Here is a 17549-nt window from a genome sequence, read left to right on the forward strand (position 1 = left end):
CCGCACGAGCTCCACCCAGGTCGCAGGCAGCGCGGTCGGCGGCGCCTATTTCCCGCCATTGTGCAAAGTGGCGGGTGGGAGCCCGCACGCGCCGCCTTCCCCTCTCCGGCAGCGCCTCGCTGTTGCCGTCACAACCGCTGTTTCTCTGAGGCGCGGGGAGGCCGGGCGGCCCGCGCCGCGAGGCTCACCCTGCGTGGGAGGGCGCGGGCGAGAAGCGGCCAAGCTAGCTAGGAGGAGCAGCGGCTCGGGACGCCGGGCCGCGCCGGCTCCGGCCCGTCTGCGAGATGCCCTGTGGGGAGGATTGGCTCAGCCACCCGCTGGGGATCGTGCAGGGCTTCTTCGGTGAGTGGCGGCGCCGGGGGAGGGCCGGGGGGGCCGCCGAGTTGACGGAGCCCCGGGCCCGGCCCCGCTGCGCGGCCCCACGCGGGGCTACCTCGAGGGCTCCCGCGGCCGAGACGGCCAGCCGGGCCTGCGCCGGCCGGCGCTCCACACCGCGGACTTCGGGCCGCGGCTTCCCGGGCCCGGCCGCAGGTGCCTCCCACCTGCCCGATTCGCGATTAGCAAGCGGCCGAGGTTACGCCGCGAGGAGCGGGCGGGCGGGCGGCCGTGATTGACGGCCTCGCTTCCCTTCTTGGCCCTGCTGGCGGCCCGAGCCCCGCGTGCGGCAGAGCTCGGAGGGGCCCTTGAACCTTCGCGAGGGCCGGCGGAGATGGGGTGAAGGAAAAGCACTTTGCCTGGGGGAAGCCTGCAGGATATTTCAAAACTTCCGGTGTGTCGGGGGAGTACTCGCTCCCTAGCAGCAGAAGTTGGCTCTAACTCCTGTATTACACACATCCTCTCTTTTCGAGATAAGATTTAGTGTTAACAGCTTAATTTTTCTTTAAGGATGCCTTTAAAACCAGCTGGGTCTCCATCTCCTCTTGTGCCAGAGGTAGCAAGAAATGTTGAACTACTCAAACGCGCGCCTACATAGAAAGAGCTTAGAATGTGGCAGGCAAGCTTAGTAAATTTTAGCTGCAATTATTATTAATGCCACTTTTCTGCTACGGAAAATTTAGGTTTGTTTGCAGTTAACTGGGCATTTTGGTCCCATCCCCCATGTCTTTTGCGCTTAGGAGTGGTGGACGCAAACCTGACCAGAAATCAGTGTGTTAGATCAGAACACCTGACGTGTCAGGAGGTAACTTAAACTTGTAGAGTGGCCTTCCTCACTTAAGTCGTTGTGGGATGTTAGTGAGAACGCCTATTAAGAAGCTCAGTAGTCCCCAGCAGCCAAAACCGATGGCAGAAAATGTGTGTACTTCTTGCAGGAAAGGCTCACTCAGCAAATCTTCATTCATTTTCCTTATAATTTGAACTAGTTTAGTTAGCTGGTTTCCCAGGCTGCAACTAGAAGCTGCAAATTAGAAGAAGGCCTGGATAGGCAACCGGACTGTAGCCAGTGAACACCGACAACCTGATGAAGAAGAAATTTAAAACTATGCATATGTTAAAAAAAAATTTTTTTTTGAATCACTGTATATCCATCAAGGGTGCTTTTGAGGAAGGGGCATATATCTCTCCACTGAATCCTAGTGATTGATGTTCGTAATGAATACTGGAACTAATAATTGATTTCCAAAGTAATGGCCCCAAAATGTGGAGTGAAGATTAAGTTGCACAGTAGGTTTAAGAGGGTGCAGGGGCATAAATACTTTTTAGGAAAAATCTTTCAAAAGTAAGTTTTGGTGCTTAAAGGGTGAAGTTCCCGTTATTGATGTTTAGAAAATTTATTTATGAGAAATACCCCTATCCTAGTCTTGCTGGATCAATGAGATGATTTTATATTTGGTATATATTTGAATGTATTTGTGTCAGATTTTGTCTCCTGCATGTATGATCCTAAGAGGCAGACGACTCATTATAGTACAAAAGGTGTAATTTGGATATAAAATATTGGCTTCACAGTATTTTGTAAAGTTTGTGTAGTGTTGTGGGAACCTGGACCTTGTGGATGTCCAGACCTTGTGGACCTCTAGAATGTCTTATTCTCATACAGGTTGTGTCTTACAGAGAAAACAACTAATACTTACAGTCATGATGTTTTTGTAGAAGCTGTTCTGATGTATAGTATATATTTTTGCTATATTTTCCTATCACTGTGAATATATTGAATAACTTTATCATAACAGCATTTACAGGTATGTTTGTGTGAGAAGTAAGTGAGGTGTTAAACTTGTAGACTCTTTTTGGTTTAGTAGGAAATTGTTTTGAATCCATCTTTCCCCCAGATAGAAAAGGAATGCCCATCTGTTGTGGTTTATGAAGCCTTCTGGACCCCGCCCCTGCCCAGCTCTCAGACCTCATCACTATATTCCCCCTCATATTGAACCTTCTTTCAGTTCTTTGATTTTGAACCTTGCCTCTAGGCTTTCTGCATAGGCTGTTTCCTTTGTCTGGTCCCCACTTCCTCTCCCAGGGCCACTTTCCTGGCTAAATCTTACTCTTCCTTTGGGAACCTCAGTTAGGTACCTCCTGCTGCATGTAATTATGGGATCCTGTGTGGCCTGGAAATTAGCTTGTAAAGCATGTTATTGAAATCACTTGTTTCTTGGGTTCCTCGGCCGTATTTTAACCCTAGGAATTCAGGGCGTGTAGGTGCTTTATTCACCTAGAATATACCTGTACATCAGAAGGGCTCCGTGAACATTTGCTGAGGAGAGGCAGTGGAAAGACTGATTAATCAATCAGAAATGGTATAAACTGTGGTGGTTACTGTGACCACAAATCTAAACTAAGGACAGTCCTGGTGGACATTGTATTGGTTCAGAGAATGCGATGTGATCGTACCAGGTATGAGTTACTCTCACATGCAAATCCTAATTCTTTTTTCTTGGTTTGGATAAGAAACTTTGAAATTCTCTTAGAGGCCAATCATAACTGTATGAATCATAATTCATCTTTGTGAACCAATCCATATTTTGAATTTGTATCTGCCATATTACAATTGTTCGTATGTAAATTTTTTCCTATAAGCCTTCATAAAATGCCTTTTATGTTTCTGTACCAGTTTCTAAAAGATTTTATATGTATAATCTTGAGGTCCAAAGGCTTAAGATTTAGGAATACTTTATTGGGCTCTGTTATGTGCATAATGCTGATGGTTCAGTCCCCACAGTGATTGTTCATTTACTGACCCATATTAAATTGCTTCCCTTAAACAAAAGCAGGAATCTTACATGAGAAAAAGTTTTGTATACTTCTTTTTCTTTTAATCATTTTTTATTTTAAAGAAGGAGTTTTTTTCACTTGAATTAATAACTGCTGTTAATTTCAGAAAAGTAGGAATGCTTATCAACTGATTCTTTATGTACTCTTCAGATTGCTGGTTGGGTCAAGATCATTAGTTTTGATTATATTCAAGGCACTTTGGTCATATCTAACAGAGCTAGAACTAGACTAGCTCCTGAAAAAAAGGACATTGGTGTGTGGAGGAGGGAAAGGAGTAGTATTTTATCACTAGCATTTTAGAGAATTTAGAGCAATAATAAAATCATCTAAAAGTCTGTCTGCTTTTTTATTGTCACCATGACTCTGTACTGACAGTTCACCCCCTTTTGTCTGTACCCACCTTCGATCTCTCCTACCACCTGGCCCTTGTTAGACCACTGAAAAAAAGTGATTTGTTATAAGGCTATAAAACCCAAAGGCAGGGAGGGTGGCTTGGTATCCCAAGAGACTACTGAATGGAATTGGAAAACTAGCAGGAATCCAACCAAGCAGCGCTTCGCAGTTTTTCTCCCTTAGGCTATGTTCATCTCTGCACGTAAACTTTATCTTTCTCTATTCCACAGCTCCCAATTTCACCTGTCAGTTCCAACCCACTTGAACTAGCATCTTTATCTTAATCCCAGATTCCAGGGCTAGAGAATTTGATTGGCCCACCATGGAGTCAGGGGTCCACTAGTCAGCTATGGCCAGAGCAGTGTTATGTAGGATAGTCCTAACTATTGAGACCCATACCTCAGCAGTGGGGGAAGTTCTCAGAGAAGAAGAATGGATTGGGCAGCTGTGGCAAAAGCATAAATACATATATCTGTACATGTGCATATATGGAGATATATATACATGTACATATATGAATTTTAAAGTTATTGAATAATAACATGAATGTGGTTTAAAAAAGCCGGCATGATAGTATTAAATGAAGAGTAGAAGTATACTGCTCTTCTCCCACTGAGGTCACCAGTTTTAACTGTTTCCGATTATAGTTCTTTTTTCTTCATTGAGATATAAAGTTCACTGTTTTAAAATGTACAGTTCAGTGGCTTTTATTATGTTCACTATGAGTGCAATTATCACCACATCATTTCCATCAGCCCAGAAAGAAGCCCCATATCTGTTAGCAGCCACTCCCAATTGCCCCCTCCTCCCTCCTCTTGCAACCGCTAATTTACTTCTGTCTATGGTTTACCTAATCTGGACATTTCATATAAATGGACTCATAACTTGTGGCCTTTTGTGTCTGGTTTCTTTAACTTAGCATAATGTTATCGAGGTTCATCTATGTTGTAGCATGTATCAGTACTGTGTTCCTTTTTATGACCAAAACTAATATTCCATAGTATGGATATACCATATTTTGTTTATTCATTTATCCATAGGTGAACACTTGGCTATTGTGAATAGTGCTGCTATAAACATTCATGTACCAGTTTTTGTGTGAATATATGTTTTCAGTTCTCTTGGGAATATGCCTCAGAGTGGGATTGCTGGGCCATCTGGTAATTTTATGCTGGAACTTTTTCCCAAAGTGTGTGCACCATTGTACACTTCCACCAGCAAATGTATGAGGGTCCCAATTTCTCCAGTCCACTTCCAACACTTGTTATGATCTGTTGTTTTATTAGTAATAGCCATCCTAATGGGGGTGAACTGGTATCTCATTGTGATTTTGATTTATATTACTGTAATAATAATAGTATAATAGTGTCTTTTCATATACATATAGGCCATTTATATATCTCATTTGGAGAATTGTCTCTTCAAGTTCTTTGCAAGTTTTTATTGATATTTTTATTTTTCTTGGCCACACCACGCAGCTTGCAGGATCTTAGTTTCCCGACCAGTGATTGAGCCTGCGCCCTTGGCAGTGAAAGCGCAGAGTCCTAACCACTGGACTGCCAGGGAATTCCCCTTTGCAGATTTTAAATTGGGGTTTTGTCTTTTACTGTTGAGTTATAAGAGTTCTTTATATATTCTGAATATTAGACCCTTATCAGATATATGATTTGGAAATATTTTCTACCATTCTATAAATTGTCTTTTCACTTTCTTGATAGTGTCTTCTGATGCAAATTTTTAATTTTGATGATGTCCAATTTATCTCTTTTTCCTTTAGTTGCTTATGCTTTTGGTGTCATATTTAGGAAACCATTGTCTGATGCAAGGTCACAAAGATTAACACCTATGTTCTTTCTAAGAATTTTTAAGTTTTAGCTCCTTACATTGAGGCCTTGGATCCATTTTTTTTTTTTTTTTTTTTTTGTGGTACACGGGCCTCTCACTGTTTGTTGTGGCCTCTTCCATTGTGGAGCGCAGGCTCCGGAAGCGCAGGCTCAGCGGCCATGGCTCATGGGCCCAGCCGCTCCGCGGCATGTGGGATCCTCCTGGATTGGGGCACGAACTCGTGTCCCCTGCATCGGCAGGTGGACTGTCAACCACTGCGCCACCAGGGAAGCCCTTGGATCCATTTTGAATTAATTTTTGTATATGGTATGAGGTAGGGATCTGAATTCATTCTTTAGCATGTGGATATCTAGTTGTCCCAGCACCTTGTGTGTGTCTGTGTGTGTTTTAACATTTACCAGTTTATTTTGAAGGATATCATAAAGGATGCAGATGAAGAGGTACATAGGGCAAGGTGTGGAAGGGTCCCTTGTGGAAGAGCTTCTGTCTCCATGGAACTTGGGTGTGCTACCCTTTCAGTATGTGGTTGTGTTCACCATTCTGGAAGCCCCACAGCACTGTTTGTTGAAAAGACTATTCTTCCCCTACTGAATGGGTTTGGCAACTTTGTTTAAAAAATGTGTATGTGTGTGTATCAGTTGACCATAGATGTATAGCTTTATTTCTGAACTCTCAATTTCATTCCATTGATCTATATGTTTACCCTTCTGCCAGTACTATGTTATCTTGATTACTGTAGGTTTGTAGTAAATTTTTTTTTTTTGCAGAATAATTCTTTATTTTATTTTATTTTAATTTTTGGCTGTGTTGGGTCTTCGTTTTTTTGTGAGGGCTTTCTCCAGTTGCGGCAAGCGGGGGCCACTCTTCATCGCGGTGCGCCGACTTCTTCACTATCGCAGCCTCTCTTGTTGGCGGAGCACAGGCTCCAGATGCGCAGGCTCAGTAGTTGTGGCGCAGGCTCAGTAGTTGTGGCTCACGGGCCTAGTTGCTCCACGGCATGTGGGATCTTCCCAAACCAGGGCTCGAACCCGTGTCCCCTGCATTGGCAGGCAGATTCTCAACCACCGTGCCACCAGGGAAGCCCTGTAGTAAGTTTTGAAGTGATGTGTGAGTCCTCCAAATTTGTTCCTTTTTTTTTTTTTTTTAAAGATTGTCTTGCCTCTTCAGAATCCCTTGTTTTTCCATACGAATTTAGGATCAGTCTGTCATTGCTGCAAAAAAAAAAGCAGTTGGCATTTTGATAGCAATTGCATTGAATCTGTAGTGTGTTTAGTTCTTTTGGTAATAGAGAATAGTAAAGATTACAGATTCTATGGAATAGGGAGGGTGGGAGGGAGACGCAAGAGGGAGGAGATATGGGGATATATGTATATGTATAGCTGATTCACTTTGTTATAAAGCAGAAACTAACACACCATTGTAAAGCAGTTATACTCTAATAAAGATGTTAAAACAAAAAACAAACAAAAAAAGATTACAGATTCTAGAGCCAGACTGCTTCTTAACTACAGGGCCATACCCAGGATATGTGTCTATAATCATTTTTTAATACCTCCCTTCTTTATACTACAGAATTATTTTCAGTAATAATCATGAAATAAAGCTGTATGCAGTGCTTAAGGTAATTACATATTTTCAAAATAGATCTAGACATTGCTTCTATCAACTTCTCCCTGCCCATTTTAGAATTTTTTCTTGTTGTTGAGTTCTGTTATGTTGATGTTGTTTCATGGTGGTATGGGTACCACACTTTAGATTTGAATAAGTTTGTATTGATTGTATAATTAATGAATTCTTTGTATTAAGAATAACTTATCAAGTTTCTGCAGACAAAACTCAACTGTTTACTTGGTAGTATTTATACCTACCTAATAGTTCGAATTTTGGTCTTTTAGTTATAATAGTTTGATGTAATAATATTTTATATAAGTTTGATATAATAGTTTGATATAATAATATTTGATATAAATATATATTTTGATATAATAATATTTTGATATATATTTGATATATATATTTGATATATATTTGATATAATAATATTTTATATAAAGAATTGTCCGATGACTAATAAGTGAATTTTGATAAAACTGAAACATCTGCAAAAGACACAAATTAGAGAGATACCAAATCTTTCCACTGATGTTACTAACATATTTTCATAATTCATTCTTTAGCTTTAAAACAAATAGCTATTTAAGAAGAATACATTTCAATTTTAAGATATGATTCAGATTCAGTAAAATTTTCACGTATGAGTAAAATTTGCGCCTACTGCACCTCTCACTTCTCACTGTTTCACTGATTTATTAAACACAAATAACAATTCCATCAAGTTGTCCCATGGAAAATAGAATTGAAGTAACTCAAGTTCTCCTTCTTCATCTTTACAATCACTGGGTTATTGTTTGTTTATTTAAAATCTTTTGTATACATGTAAGACTCTAGAGTACCACAAGGCTTGGGGGAGACTAACTGCTCTAACCAAGTTTGGACTGTTGCGTACCACTTAGAAATTTAGTATCCAAACATATTCATGTAGCTGTGTCTGTGTTGGGAGCCAAGTGTGTAACTGAGGATTCTTCAAATTAACTTCTATGTAGAATGCAATATTCATTAAAGGTTAAGTAGTAAAAATGTGCTAATTTGACACTACCACATATATTACTAAAACTCAGCAGTAGTTTTAGTTGAGTTCCCACAATTGTTTGGGATTAATACCAACAAAAGAATTTCCAAGGAAGAATATTTTATCACTGACATTGTTTAGAATTGCCAATTCAGAGTGATGGTAGAAGCAGAATGAATTTTAGTTGGTTTTATTATTTTGAAATTCTCTGCAGGAAATGTATCTCTTATTGCTAGCACTTAGGGTAGACTACTCCTACCACTTCTGTAGTAGGTCACTGCTTGGCCCCTCTTACTTCCTAACTTTGAGTGTGAACATGTCAAATTAATTAGCCTTTCTTTACCTCAATTTTACCATCTGTAAAATGGGACTAATAAGAGAATCCATTTCTTAAGCCTGTTAAAAGGATTAAATGAGATAATGCATATAAGGTGCTTAGAATAGTGCCTGGCACAGTCTTTTAAGTATTCACTAGACATTAGCTACTATACTTTGGTAAAATTTATAATTTACAACCATTATTCTAAACAATATATATTTTACTTCCATTTGAGTCTCAATGTATACTTTTCCCCCCATCCTCGTTTTTGAAGACTTCTTTAGAGCTGTTTTAAGTTAACCACAAAATTGAGCAGAAGACATAGAGATTTCCCAAATACCTCCTGCCCCACACATGCATAGCCTCCCCCCTGTTATCAGCATCTAGTACCAGGGTGGTACATTTGTTATAATTGGTGAACCTACACTGATACATCATTATCACCCAAAGTCCGTAGTTTACATTATGGTTCATTCTTGGTGGTGTATATTCTGTCACTTTGGACAAATGTATAATAATATGTACATACATGCATTCATCATAGCAGCATACAGGATAGTTTCCGTGCCCTAAAAATCCTCTGCGCTCTGCCTGTTAATCCTCCTCTCCCCTCTAACCCCTGGCAACCACTGATCTGTTTTTTTACTGTCTCCATAGCTTTTTTTTTTTGCCTTTTCCAGAATGTTATATAGTTGGAATCATATAGTATGTAGCTTTTTCAGATCGGCTCCATTCACTTGTGATATGCATTTAAGTTTCCTCCATGTGTTTTCCTAGTTTGATAAGTGCATTTCTTTTTGGCACTACATTCCATTGTCTGGGTATACCACAATTTACTTATCCATTCACCTAGTGGAGGACATCTTAGTTGCTTCTAAGTTTTGGCAGTTACAAGTAAAAACTGCTATAAACATTTGTGTGTAGGTTTTTTGTGGACATAAGTTTTCAACTCCTTTGGGTAAGTACCACGGAGTGCCATTGGTATGGGTAGAGTATGTTTAGTTTTATATGAAACTGCCAAACTGTCTTCCAGAGTTGCTGTACTATTTTGCATTCCCTCCAGCAATGAATGAGAGTTCCTCTTGTTCCACATCCTCTCCAGCATTTGTTAGTATTCTGGATTTTGGAGTGTAGAGGTAGCTCATTATTGCTTTAATTTGCATTACCCTAATGACATACAGTGTGGTGCATCTTTTGCTTATTTGCCACCTGTGTATATTCTTTTTTTTTAATATCTTTATTGGAGTATAATTGCTTGACAATGGTGTGTTAGTTTCTGCTTTATAACAAAATGGATCAGCTATACATGTACATATATCCCCGTATCTCCTCCCTAGTGCGTCTCCCTCCCACCCTCCCTATTAGGTGGTCACAATGTATACATTCTTTGGTGCAGTGTCTGTTCAGGTCTTTGGCGTGTTTCTTAATTGGGTTCATTTTCTTACTGAGTTTTAAGGGTTCTTGGTTCTCCAACTTTGTTCTTTGTTCTTCTTCACTATGGCTGGCCATTCTGGGTCTCTTGCCTCTCTATAACTTTAGATTCAGTTTGTCAGTATGCACAAAATAACTTGTTGGGATTTGATTGGAATTGCATTGAATGTATAGATCAAGTTGGGAAAAACCAACATCTTGAAAATATTGAGTCTTCCTCTCCATGAACATGGACTATCTCTCCAGTTATTGAGTTCTTCTTTGATTTCTTGAGTTTTGTAGCTTTCCTCCTATAGATCTTATACATATTTTGTTAGATTTATACCCAAGAACTTAATTTTGGGGAATGCTACTACAAATGATACTATGTTTTTAATTCAAATTCTACTTGTTCACTGGGAATACATAGGAAAAGTGATTGACTTTTGTATGTTAGCCTTGCATTCTGTAACCTTGTTTTAATAGCTTATTAGTGCCAGGAGGGTTTTTTTGTTGATTCTTTTGAGCATTCTACATGGAAAATCATGTCATCTGCAAACAGAGTTTTATTATTTTCTTTTCCTATCCATATACCTTTATTTCCCTTCCTTGTCTTACTGCATTAGCTAGGACTCCAGTAACATGTTGAAAAGGAGTGGTGAGAGAGGGGACATCCTTACCTTGTTCCCGTTCTTAGTGGAAAAGCTTCTGGTTTCTTCTCACTTATACTATTTTTAATTCTTCTGTTGCTTTCCTTTTAGATTTACAGGCATGTTCTTTTTTCCTCCAACAATTTTAGATACTAATTCAAGTCTTTCACTGAGGAAATTAGTGTCTCTTTACTGCCCTCCATTGCTTCTACCCAATTTGTGTCAGTCATTGTATATTACCAAAGTTGATAATATTTATATTCTATATGTGACTATAATTTGTGCTTTGTCTGATCATGTTAGAAAGGTTAAAAATCAGAGTAAATGAACTACTGAATATAACCAAAAAGAAATACATGGATATAGAGAGCAAACTAGTGGTTACCAGTGGGGAGGAGGAAGGAAGGAGCGGCAAAATGGGGGTAGGAGATTAAGAGGTACAAACTACCATGTATAAATAAGTAAGCTGAAGTACAATCTTATCATTAAATTATTTTGGTTTAAGAATAGTCTTTTAAGAACAAGGTCAAATCATTTCTCTTAAACCCCAAGGTTTAGTATCAAGCCATAATTTACAGTTTTTCATAATAAAATAGATCTTGGACTTCATCAGATGCTTGGTTCTGTATCCCCCGAGAAGGTCATTTTTTTTTCTTTAATCTTTTAGTGTGGCAGATTACACTAATAGATTTTCTAATAACAAACTGTTTTGCATTATTGGGATAAAAGTACTGCTTGAACATGATTTTTTAATATATATTCCATTGGATTCAGAAGTTAATAGTTTATATAGGAGTTTTGCTTCTTTATCTTTTGTGAAGTTGTCCTGAAACTTTGCAGAGTTTTCTGGACTTGGGACTTCATGGGGTTGGGAGGAAGGATTATCTACTGTTTTTTTTGTTTCTCTCATTGATATCGGACCTACAATTTTTTTTTGACCAAATTGTGATAAAAAATAAGAACTCGGTCTTCTAATCTTGTGCCAATTTTGGCAACTTGTATTTTTTCAGAAATCTATCCATTTTATCTGAATTTTCAAAATTATTAGTTCATACTTCATGATATTATATATAGTTTTTAGTATTTATAGCATTTCTCCTTTTAAAGTTTTGTTATTTTTTCCTTATAGTTTTGTGTCTTATTTGTATCCTGTTGTTTTTATTTATTTGTATATTTTATTCTTTCTTTCTTTTTATCTTTTTCTCCTGTACAGGCATGCCAGAAAATTTGTCTGTCTTAATATTAATCATCTGTATTGGTGTTTTTGTTCTCCATTCCACTGATGTCTGCCCTTAGCTTTATTTCCTTTCTTACTCTTTGGTTTGTTCTATTGCTCTTTTTTTTTTTAATTAAAAATTTTTTTTCTTTTAAATTAATTTATTTTTTGGCTGCATTGGGTCTTTGTTGCTGCGTGCGGGCTTTCTCTAGTTGCGGTGAGCAGGGGCTGCTCTTTGTTGCGGTGCACAGGCTTCTCATTGCGGTGGCTTCTCTTGTCATGGAGCGCGGGCTCTAGGCGCACGGGCTTCAGTAGTTGTGGCAAGTGGGCTCAGTAGTTGTGGCTCACAGGCTCTAGAGCGCAGACTCAGTAGTTGTGGTGCACGGGCTTAGTTGCTCTGCGGCATGTTGGATCTTCCCGGACCAGGACTCAAACCCATGTCCCCTGAATTGGCAGGCGGATTCTTAACCACTGTGCCACCAGGGAAGTCCCTATTGCTCTTTTTTTAGCTTCTTAACTTGAATGCTAATAAACTCATCTATTTCCATTTTCTCTTGGTATTTGATTAATGTGTTAAAATCTGTAACTTTCTTCCTAAACACCACTTAGTAGCCCACAGATATTAACCTGTACAGCTTTCTTTGTCATCCAAGAGTATTTGATAATTATCACTCCATATTCCTTTCTAAACTGAGGATTTTTTAATAGTATAAGTTTATTTGTTTTTTCTTAAATCATCAAGGACATGAGGATGCAGTTGTTTTAAGCTTTCCTTTTGTTATTGAGTTCTTACCTTGTCACATTTTGGTCAGAAAACATTGTATGTTTCATATCTATTGAGGTTTCCTTTGTGGCTAGTACATAGAACTTTTTGTGAATGTCCTGTGTACTTAAAAAATACACTCTCTGTTTGGATATTTATATATTTATTAGAGAACTTATTAATTATTCATATTTGCTATATTTGTTTTTGTGTTTTATGCTTAATTTATGTTTCTGAGAGAGCTGTGGAAAAGTCTAATTGTGATTGCTGTTTTATTTTTTTTCTCTTTAGTTTTTTTTTTTTTTTTTTTTTTAATTAATTAATTAATTTATTTTTTGGCTGTGTTGGGTCCTCGTTTCTGTGCGAGGGCTTTCTCTAGTTGCGGCGAGCGGGGGCCACTCTTCATCGCGGTGCGCGGGCCTCTCACTATCGCGGCCTCTCTTGTTGCAGAGCGCAGGCTCCAGACGCGCAGGCTCAGTAGTTGTGGCTCACGGGCCCAGTTGCTCCGCGGCATGTGGGATCTTCCCAGACCAGGGCTCGAACCCGTGTCCCCTGCATTGGCAGGCAGATTCTCAACCACTGCACCACCAGGGAAGCCCTTCTCTTTAGTTTTGAAAGTTGTTGCTTTATGTATTTTTGAGGCTATGTTGTCAGGTATGTATGTATCTTATTTTCTTAAGCAGTAGTATGTTAAAATTTAATTTACTTATATTTGTATTATTGCATTTTCTCCCCATTGAAGAGAATTTTGACATCATTTTCACTAAGTTCTCCCAGCATTTTATTCACATCATTTTTTTACTCCAGACTGTTATCCTTTCGTGGATGTTCTTTAATGAGCCTGTTGAATCACTCCTTTAATTTGTGTCAGTTGCTTTTTAGGTTTGTTGCTTAGTTTTCATACTGGGATTTTTTTTTTTTCCATTGCGTTCATGAATTCTGTTGTTTCTTAGATCCTGTGTCTACCTCTTTATTAAATTTTAAATTATTTTTAGGAAAGTTTGTGTGAGAAGAGAATAAGAGGCGCATTACATAATGATAAAATAGTCAATTCACCAAGAAGACCTAAATGTAAATACACTTAGCAAGAGTTTCAAAATACAAGCAGAAACTGACAGAACTAGAAGGAGAAATAGACAAGTCTGTAATTATAGTCAGACATGCTACTACTCTTCTCAGAACTGTACCAGAACTAGTGGAGAGAAAAGCAGCAAGGATATAGAACACCATCAGTCAAATAGATCTCACTATTGTAGAACCCTCTACTTAACAACAGCAGAATACACATTCCTTTCAAGTGCACATGGAACATTCATTCACCAAGGTAAACCACATCCTAAGTCATAAAACATATTTAACAAACCTAAGAGAATTGGAATCATCAAAGTGTGTTCTCTGACCATAATGTAATTAGAATAGAAATCAGTAACGGATAACAAGAAATTCAGACTTGTGAAAAATAACATTCGGAACAATTTGTGGATCAAAAAGAAGTCACAGGGAAATTTTAAAATATTTTGAACTAAAGGAAAATGACAACACAACATATCAAAATTTGTGAGATAAGCCAAAGATGTACTGAGAGACTTTAAGGGCATTTATTAGAAGAGAAGAAAGGTCTCAAACCAATAATTTAAGCTTATACTTCATGAAACTAGAAAAGAAGAGCAAAATAAACCCAAATCATACAGAACAAAGGAAATAATATAGAGCAGAAATGAATGAAGTTGAAAACAGAAGAAAAAGAACATCAATGAAACCCAAAGCTCGTCAGGTGTTTTGTTGTTTTTTTACCCAAAAAGATCAATAAAATTCATATGCACCTTCAGACTGGCAAAGAAAAAAAAAAGGAAGACAAAGATTACTGACATCAGGAACGAAATGGGAGATACCGTTAGAGACATGTGAAAGAATAGTATAGACATGAAAAGAATAATACAAACAGCTCTATGGATATAAATTGAACGACTTGGATGAAATCTACCAATTCCTTAAAAAACACCCTATTAATTTCCTATTTCTTTTGTAACAAACTACCACAAATTTAGTTGTTTAAAACAGCATAAATTTATTTTTTATTACAGTAGAGTTGATTTACAATGTTGTGTTAATTTCTGCTGTATAGCACAGTGATTCAGATATAGATATAGATATATATACATTCTTTTTTATATTCTTTTCTGTTATGGTTTACAAAAGATATTGAATATAGTTCCCTGCGCTATACAGTAGGACCTTCTTGTTTATCTATTCTATGTATACTGTTTCGCCTCTGCTAATCCCAAACTCCCAATCCATCCCTCCTCCACCCCCCTCCACCTTGGCAACCACAAGTCTGTTCTCTATGAGTCTGTTTCTGTTTTGTAGGTAAGTTCATTTGTGTCATATTTTAGATTCCACATATAAGTGATGTCATATGGTAGTTGTCTTTCTCTGTCTTACTTCACTTAATATGATAATCTCTAGGTTCATCCATGTTGCTGCAAATGGCATTACTTCATTCTTTTTTATAGTCAAGTAGTTTTCATTGTATATATGTACCACATCTTCTTTATCCATTCATCTGTCGATGGATATTTAGGTTGATTCCATTTCTTGGCTATTGTGAATAGTGCTGCTGTGAATATAGGGGTTCATGTATCTTTTTGAATTATAGTTTTGTCCATATATATGCCCAGGACTGGGGTTGCTGGATCATATGGTAACTCTATTTTTAGTTTTTTGAGGAACCTCCATACTGTTTTCCATAGTGGCTGCACCAACTTTCATTCTCACCAGCAGTGTAGGAGGGTTTCCTTTTCTCCACACCCTCTCCAGCATTTGTTACATAAATTTATTATCTTACAGTTCTGGAGGCCAGAAGTCTGATTTGGGTCTCACTGGGATAAGATCAAGTTGTCAGCAGGACTGCATTCCTTTCTGGAGGCTCTAGGGTAGAATCTACTTCCTTGTCTTTTTCCCAGCTTCTAGAGTTTGCCAACATTTCTTGGGTTGTGGCCCCCCTCCATCTTCAAAGCCAACAACAGCTGGTCAAGGTTTTCTCACATCTTCTTACTCAGGCTTCCTCTTCTGCCTCCTACCACTTTTAAGGACCCTTGTAACTACCTTGGATCCCCCCAGATAATCTCCCTGTTTTAAGGTCAGCTCCACCTAAATTCCCTTTTGCCATGTAACAATATATTCACAGGTTCTGGGGATTAGAATGTGGACATCTTTGTGTGTGGGGGGTGCATTATTCTGTCTACAGCCACCTACTATCTAGACGCACTCAAGATAAAATGGAGTTCCCTCCTCTCAGGTCCACTCTCCCTCCATTGCCCACCTGGAACCTCAGTTTTACTTTTTGTCTCTATGCATTTGCTTATTCTAGGTACTTCATATAAGTGGACACAGTATTTGTCTTTTTTGTCTGTATTATTCCACTTAGCATGTTTTTAAGGCACATTATTGTTGCCCTAATTGTCTTTTGACAAATATACAAAAGGCAATTCAATGGAAAAATAAGATTATTTTCAACTAAGATATTGGAACAATTCGACATTTAAATGCAGAAATACTACTTGCAACCTAAATCTCATGCCTTATACAAAAACAAACTCAAAATGGGTCATAGATCTAAGTGTAAAACCTTAAACTGTTAAACTTTTAGAAATAAAGAGAACATCTTCATGACCCAGGGTTTGGCTATGAGTTCTTAGACATAATTCCAAAGACACAATGCATAAAAACAAAAATTTGATAAATTGGGCTTCATCAAAATTAAAACCTTTTGTTTTGCAAAAGCATTTTTAGGCAAATGAAAGGCTGAGAGAATATACCTGAAAATCACATATCAGATAAAGGACATATCTAGAATATATAAGGAAAATGTAATGATTATTAAGCCAGTTTAAAAAGGGGCAAAAGATTTAAGTAGATTTGAATGGACACTTCACCAGAGAGGATATAAAGATGGCAAATAGCCACATGAAAAGAATTCAGTATCATTAGTCACTAGGGAAATGCAAATTTAAAGCATAATGGGATATCACAACTACTGGTAGAGCTAAAATTTTTTTTAAAATTTTGACAATACCAGGTAGTGGTAAGGATGCAAACAGCTGAATCTCTTATACCTTGCTGGTGGGAATGCAAAATGGTACAGCCACTCTGGGAAATAAGCAGAATCTTAAAATGTTAGTCGTATATAATATATATATATATATGTATGTGTGTACACATACACACATACATATATATATACCTAGCTGTGGCATTCTTAGGTTTTTCCCCTAGAGAAATGAAAGCTTATGTTCACACAAAAACTTGCATACAAGTGTTTATAATGGTTTTATTTATAGTCATCAAAAGTTGGAGACAATCTAAATGTCCTTCAGTGGGTGAATGGAGAAACAAATTGTAGTTCAGCTGAACAGTGGAATATTACTCAGCAATAAAAAGAAATGAACTATTGATACACTTATGTGTTGGGGGTTCCAAAACCACCCCTATGTTTGGAGATTCACTAAAGTGACATATATGACTCAGTATGTAGTTGTACTCCTGGCTAAGATTTATTAAAGCAACATGGTAAGGATACACATCTGGATCATAAGGGGAAAAGACAGATGGAGTCTCTTGGAATTTATGCATAGGTTTCCTTATGGTCTCTCCCATGGGAGAGTTCATAGCTTGGAAGACTCGATATTGTTAAGATGTCAGTTCTCCTCAAATCTATACTATGCAATATAAACCTAATCAAAATTTCAGCAGGCTTTACATAAAAGTCGACAAGTTGTTCCTCAAAATTATTTAGAAAACTTGAGGATCTAGAATAATCAAGACAGAGTTGAAGACAAAGATGAAGAACATATCTACCTGATTTTAAGACCAACTATCAAGCTATAGTGATTAAAGCAATATGGTATTGGCATAAGGATAGACAACTAGATCAGTGTAACATAACAGAAAATCTAGAAGTACATTAATGTAAATACAATGAGCTTAGATTGACAGTAGTGCCAAAGCAATTTATTTATTTGTTTATTTATTTAAAAAAATATCATTTATTGCTGCTGAGGACCAACCAGGAGAGTTTCCCCCAGCCACAACATCTATTTCTCATCACTGATGGA

The 17549-nt window shown here is 38.0% G+C and overlaps 1 protein-coding gene across 2 annotated transcripts in view; it reads left to right on the top strand.

Moving 5' to 3' along the window:
- Window positions 1-17549, top strand: part of MCMBP (minichromosome maintenance complex binding protein) — a 64739-nt gene continuing 47190 nt past the window's right edge. For both annotated transcript variants that reach the window (XM_060098822.1, XM_060098828.1), the window contains exon 1: window positions 1-342. In XM_060098822.1, the coding sequence (XP_059954805.1) occupies window positions 285-342 (58 nt within the window). In that variant the 5' untranslated portion in view covers window positions 1-284. The remainder of the gene's footprint in view (window positions 343-17549) is intronic.

Source organism: Mesoplodon densirostris, chromosome 1, assembly GCF_025265405.1.
Source record: "Mesoplodon densirostris isolate mMesDen1 chromosome 1, mMesDen1 primary haplotype, whole genome shotgun sequence".
Lineage (NCBI taxonomy): Eukaryota > Metazoa > Chordata > Mammalia > Artiodactyla > Ziphiidae > Mesoplodon > Mesoplodon densirostris.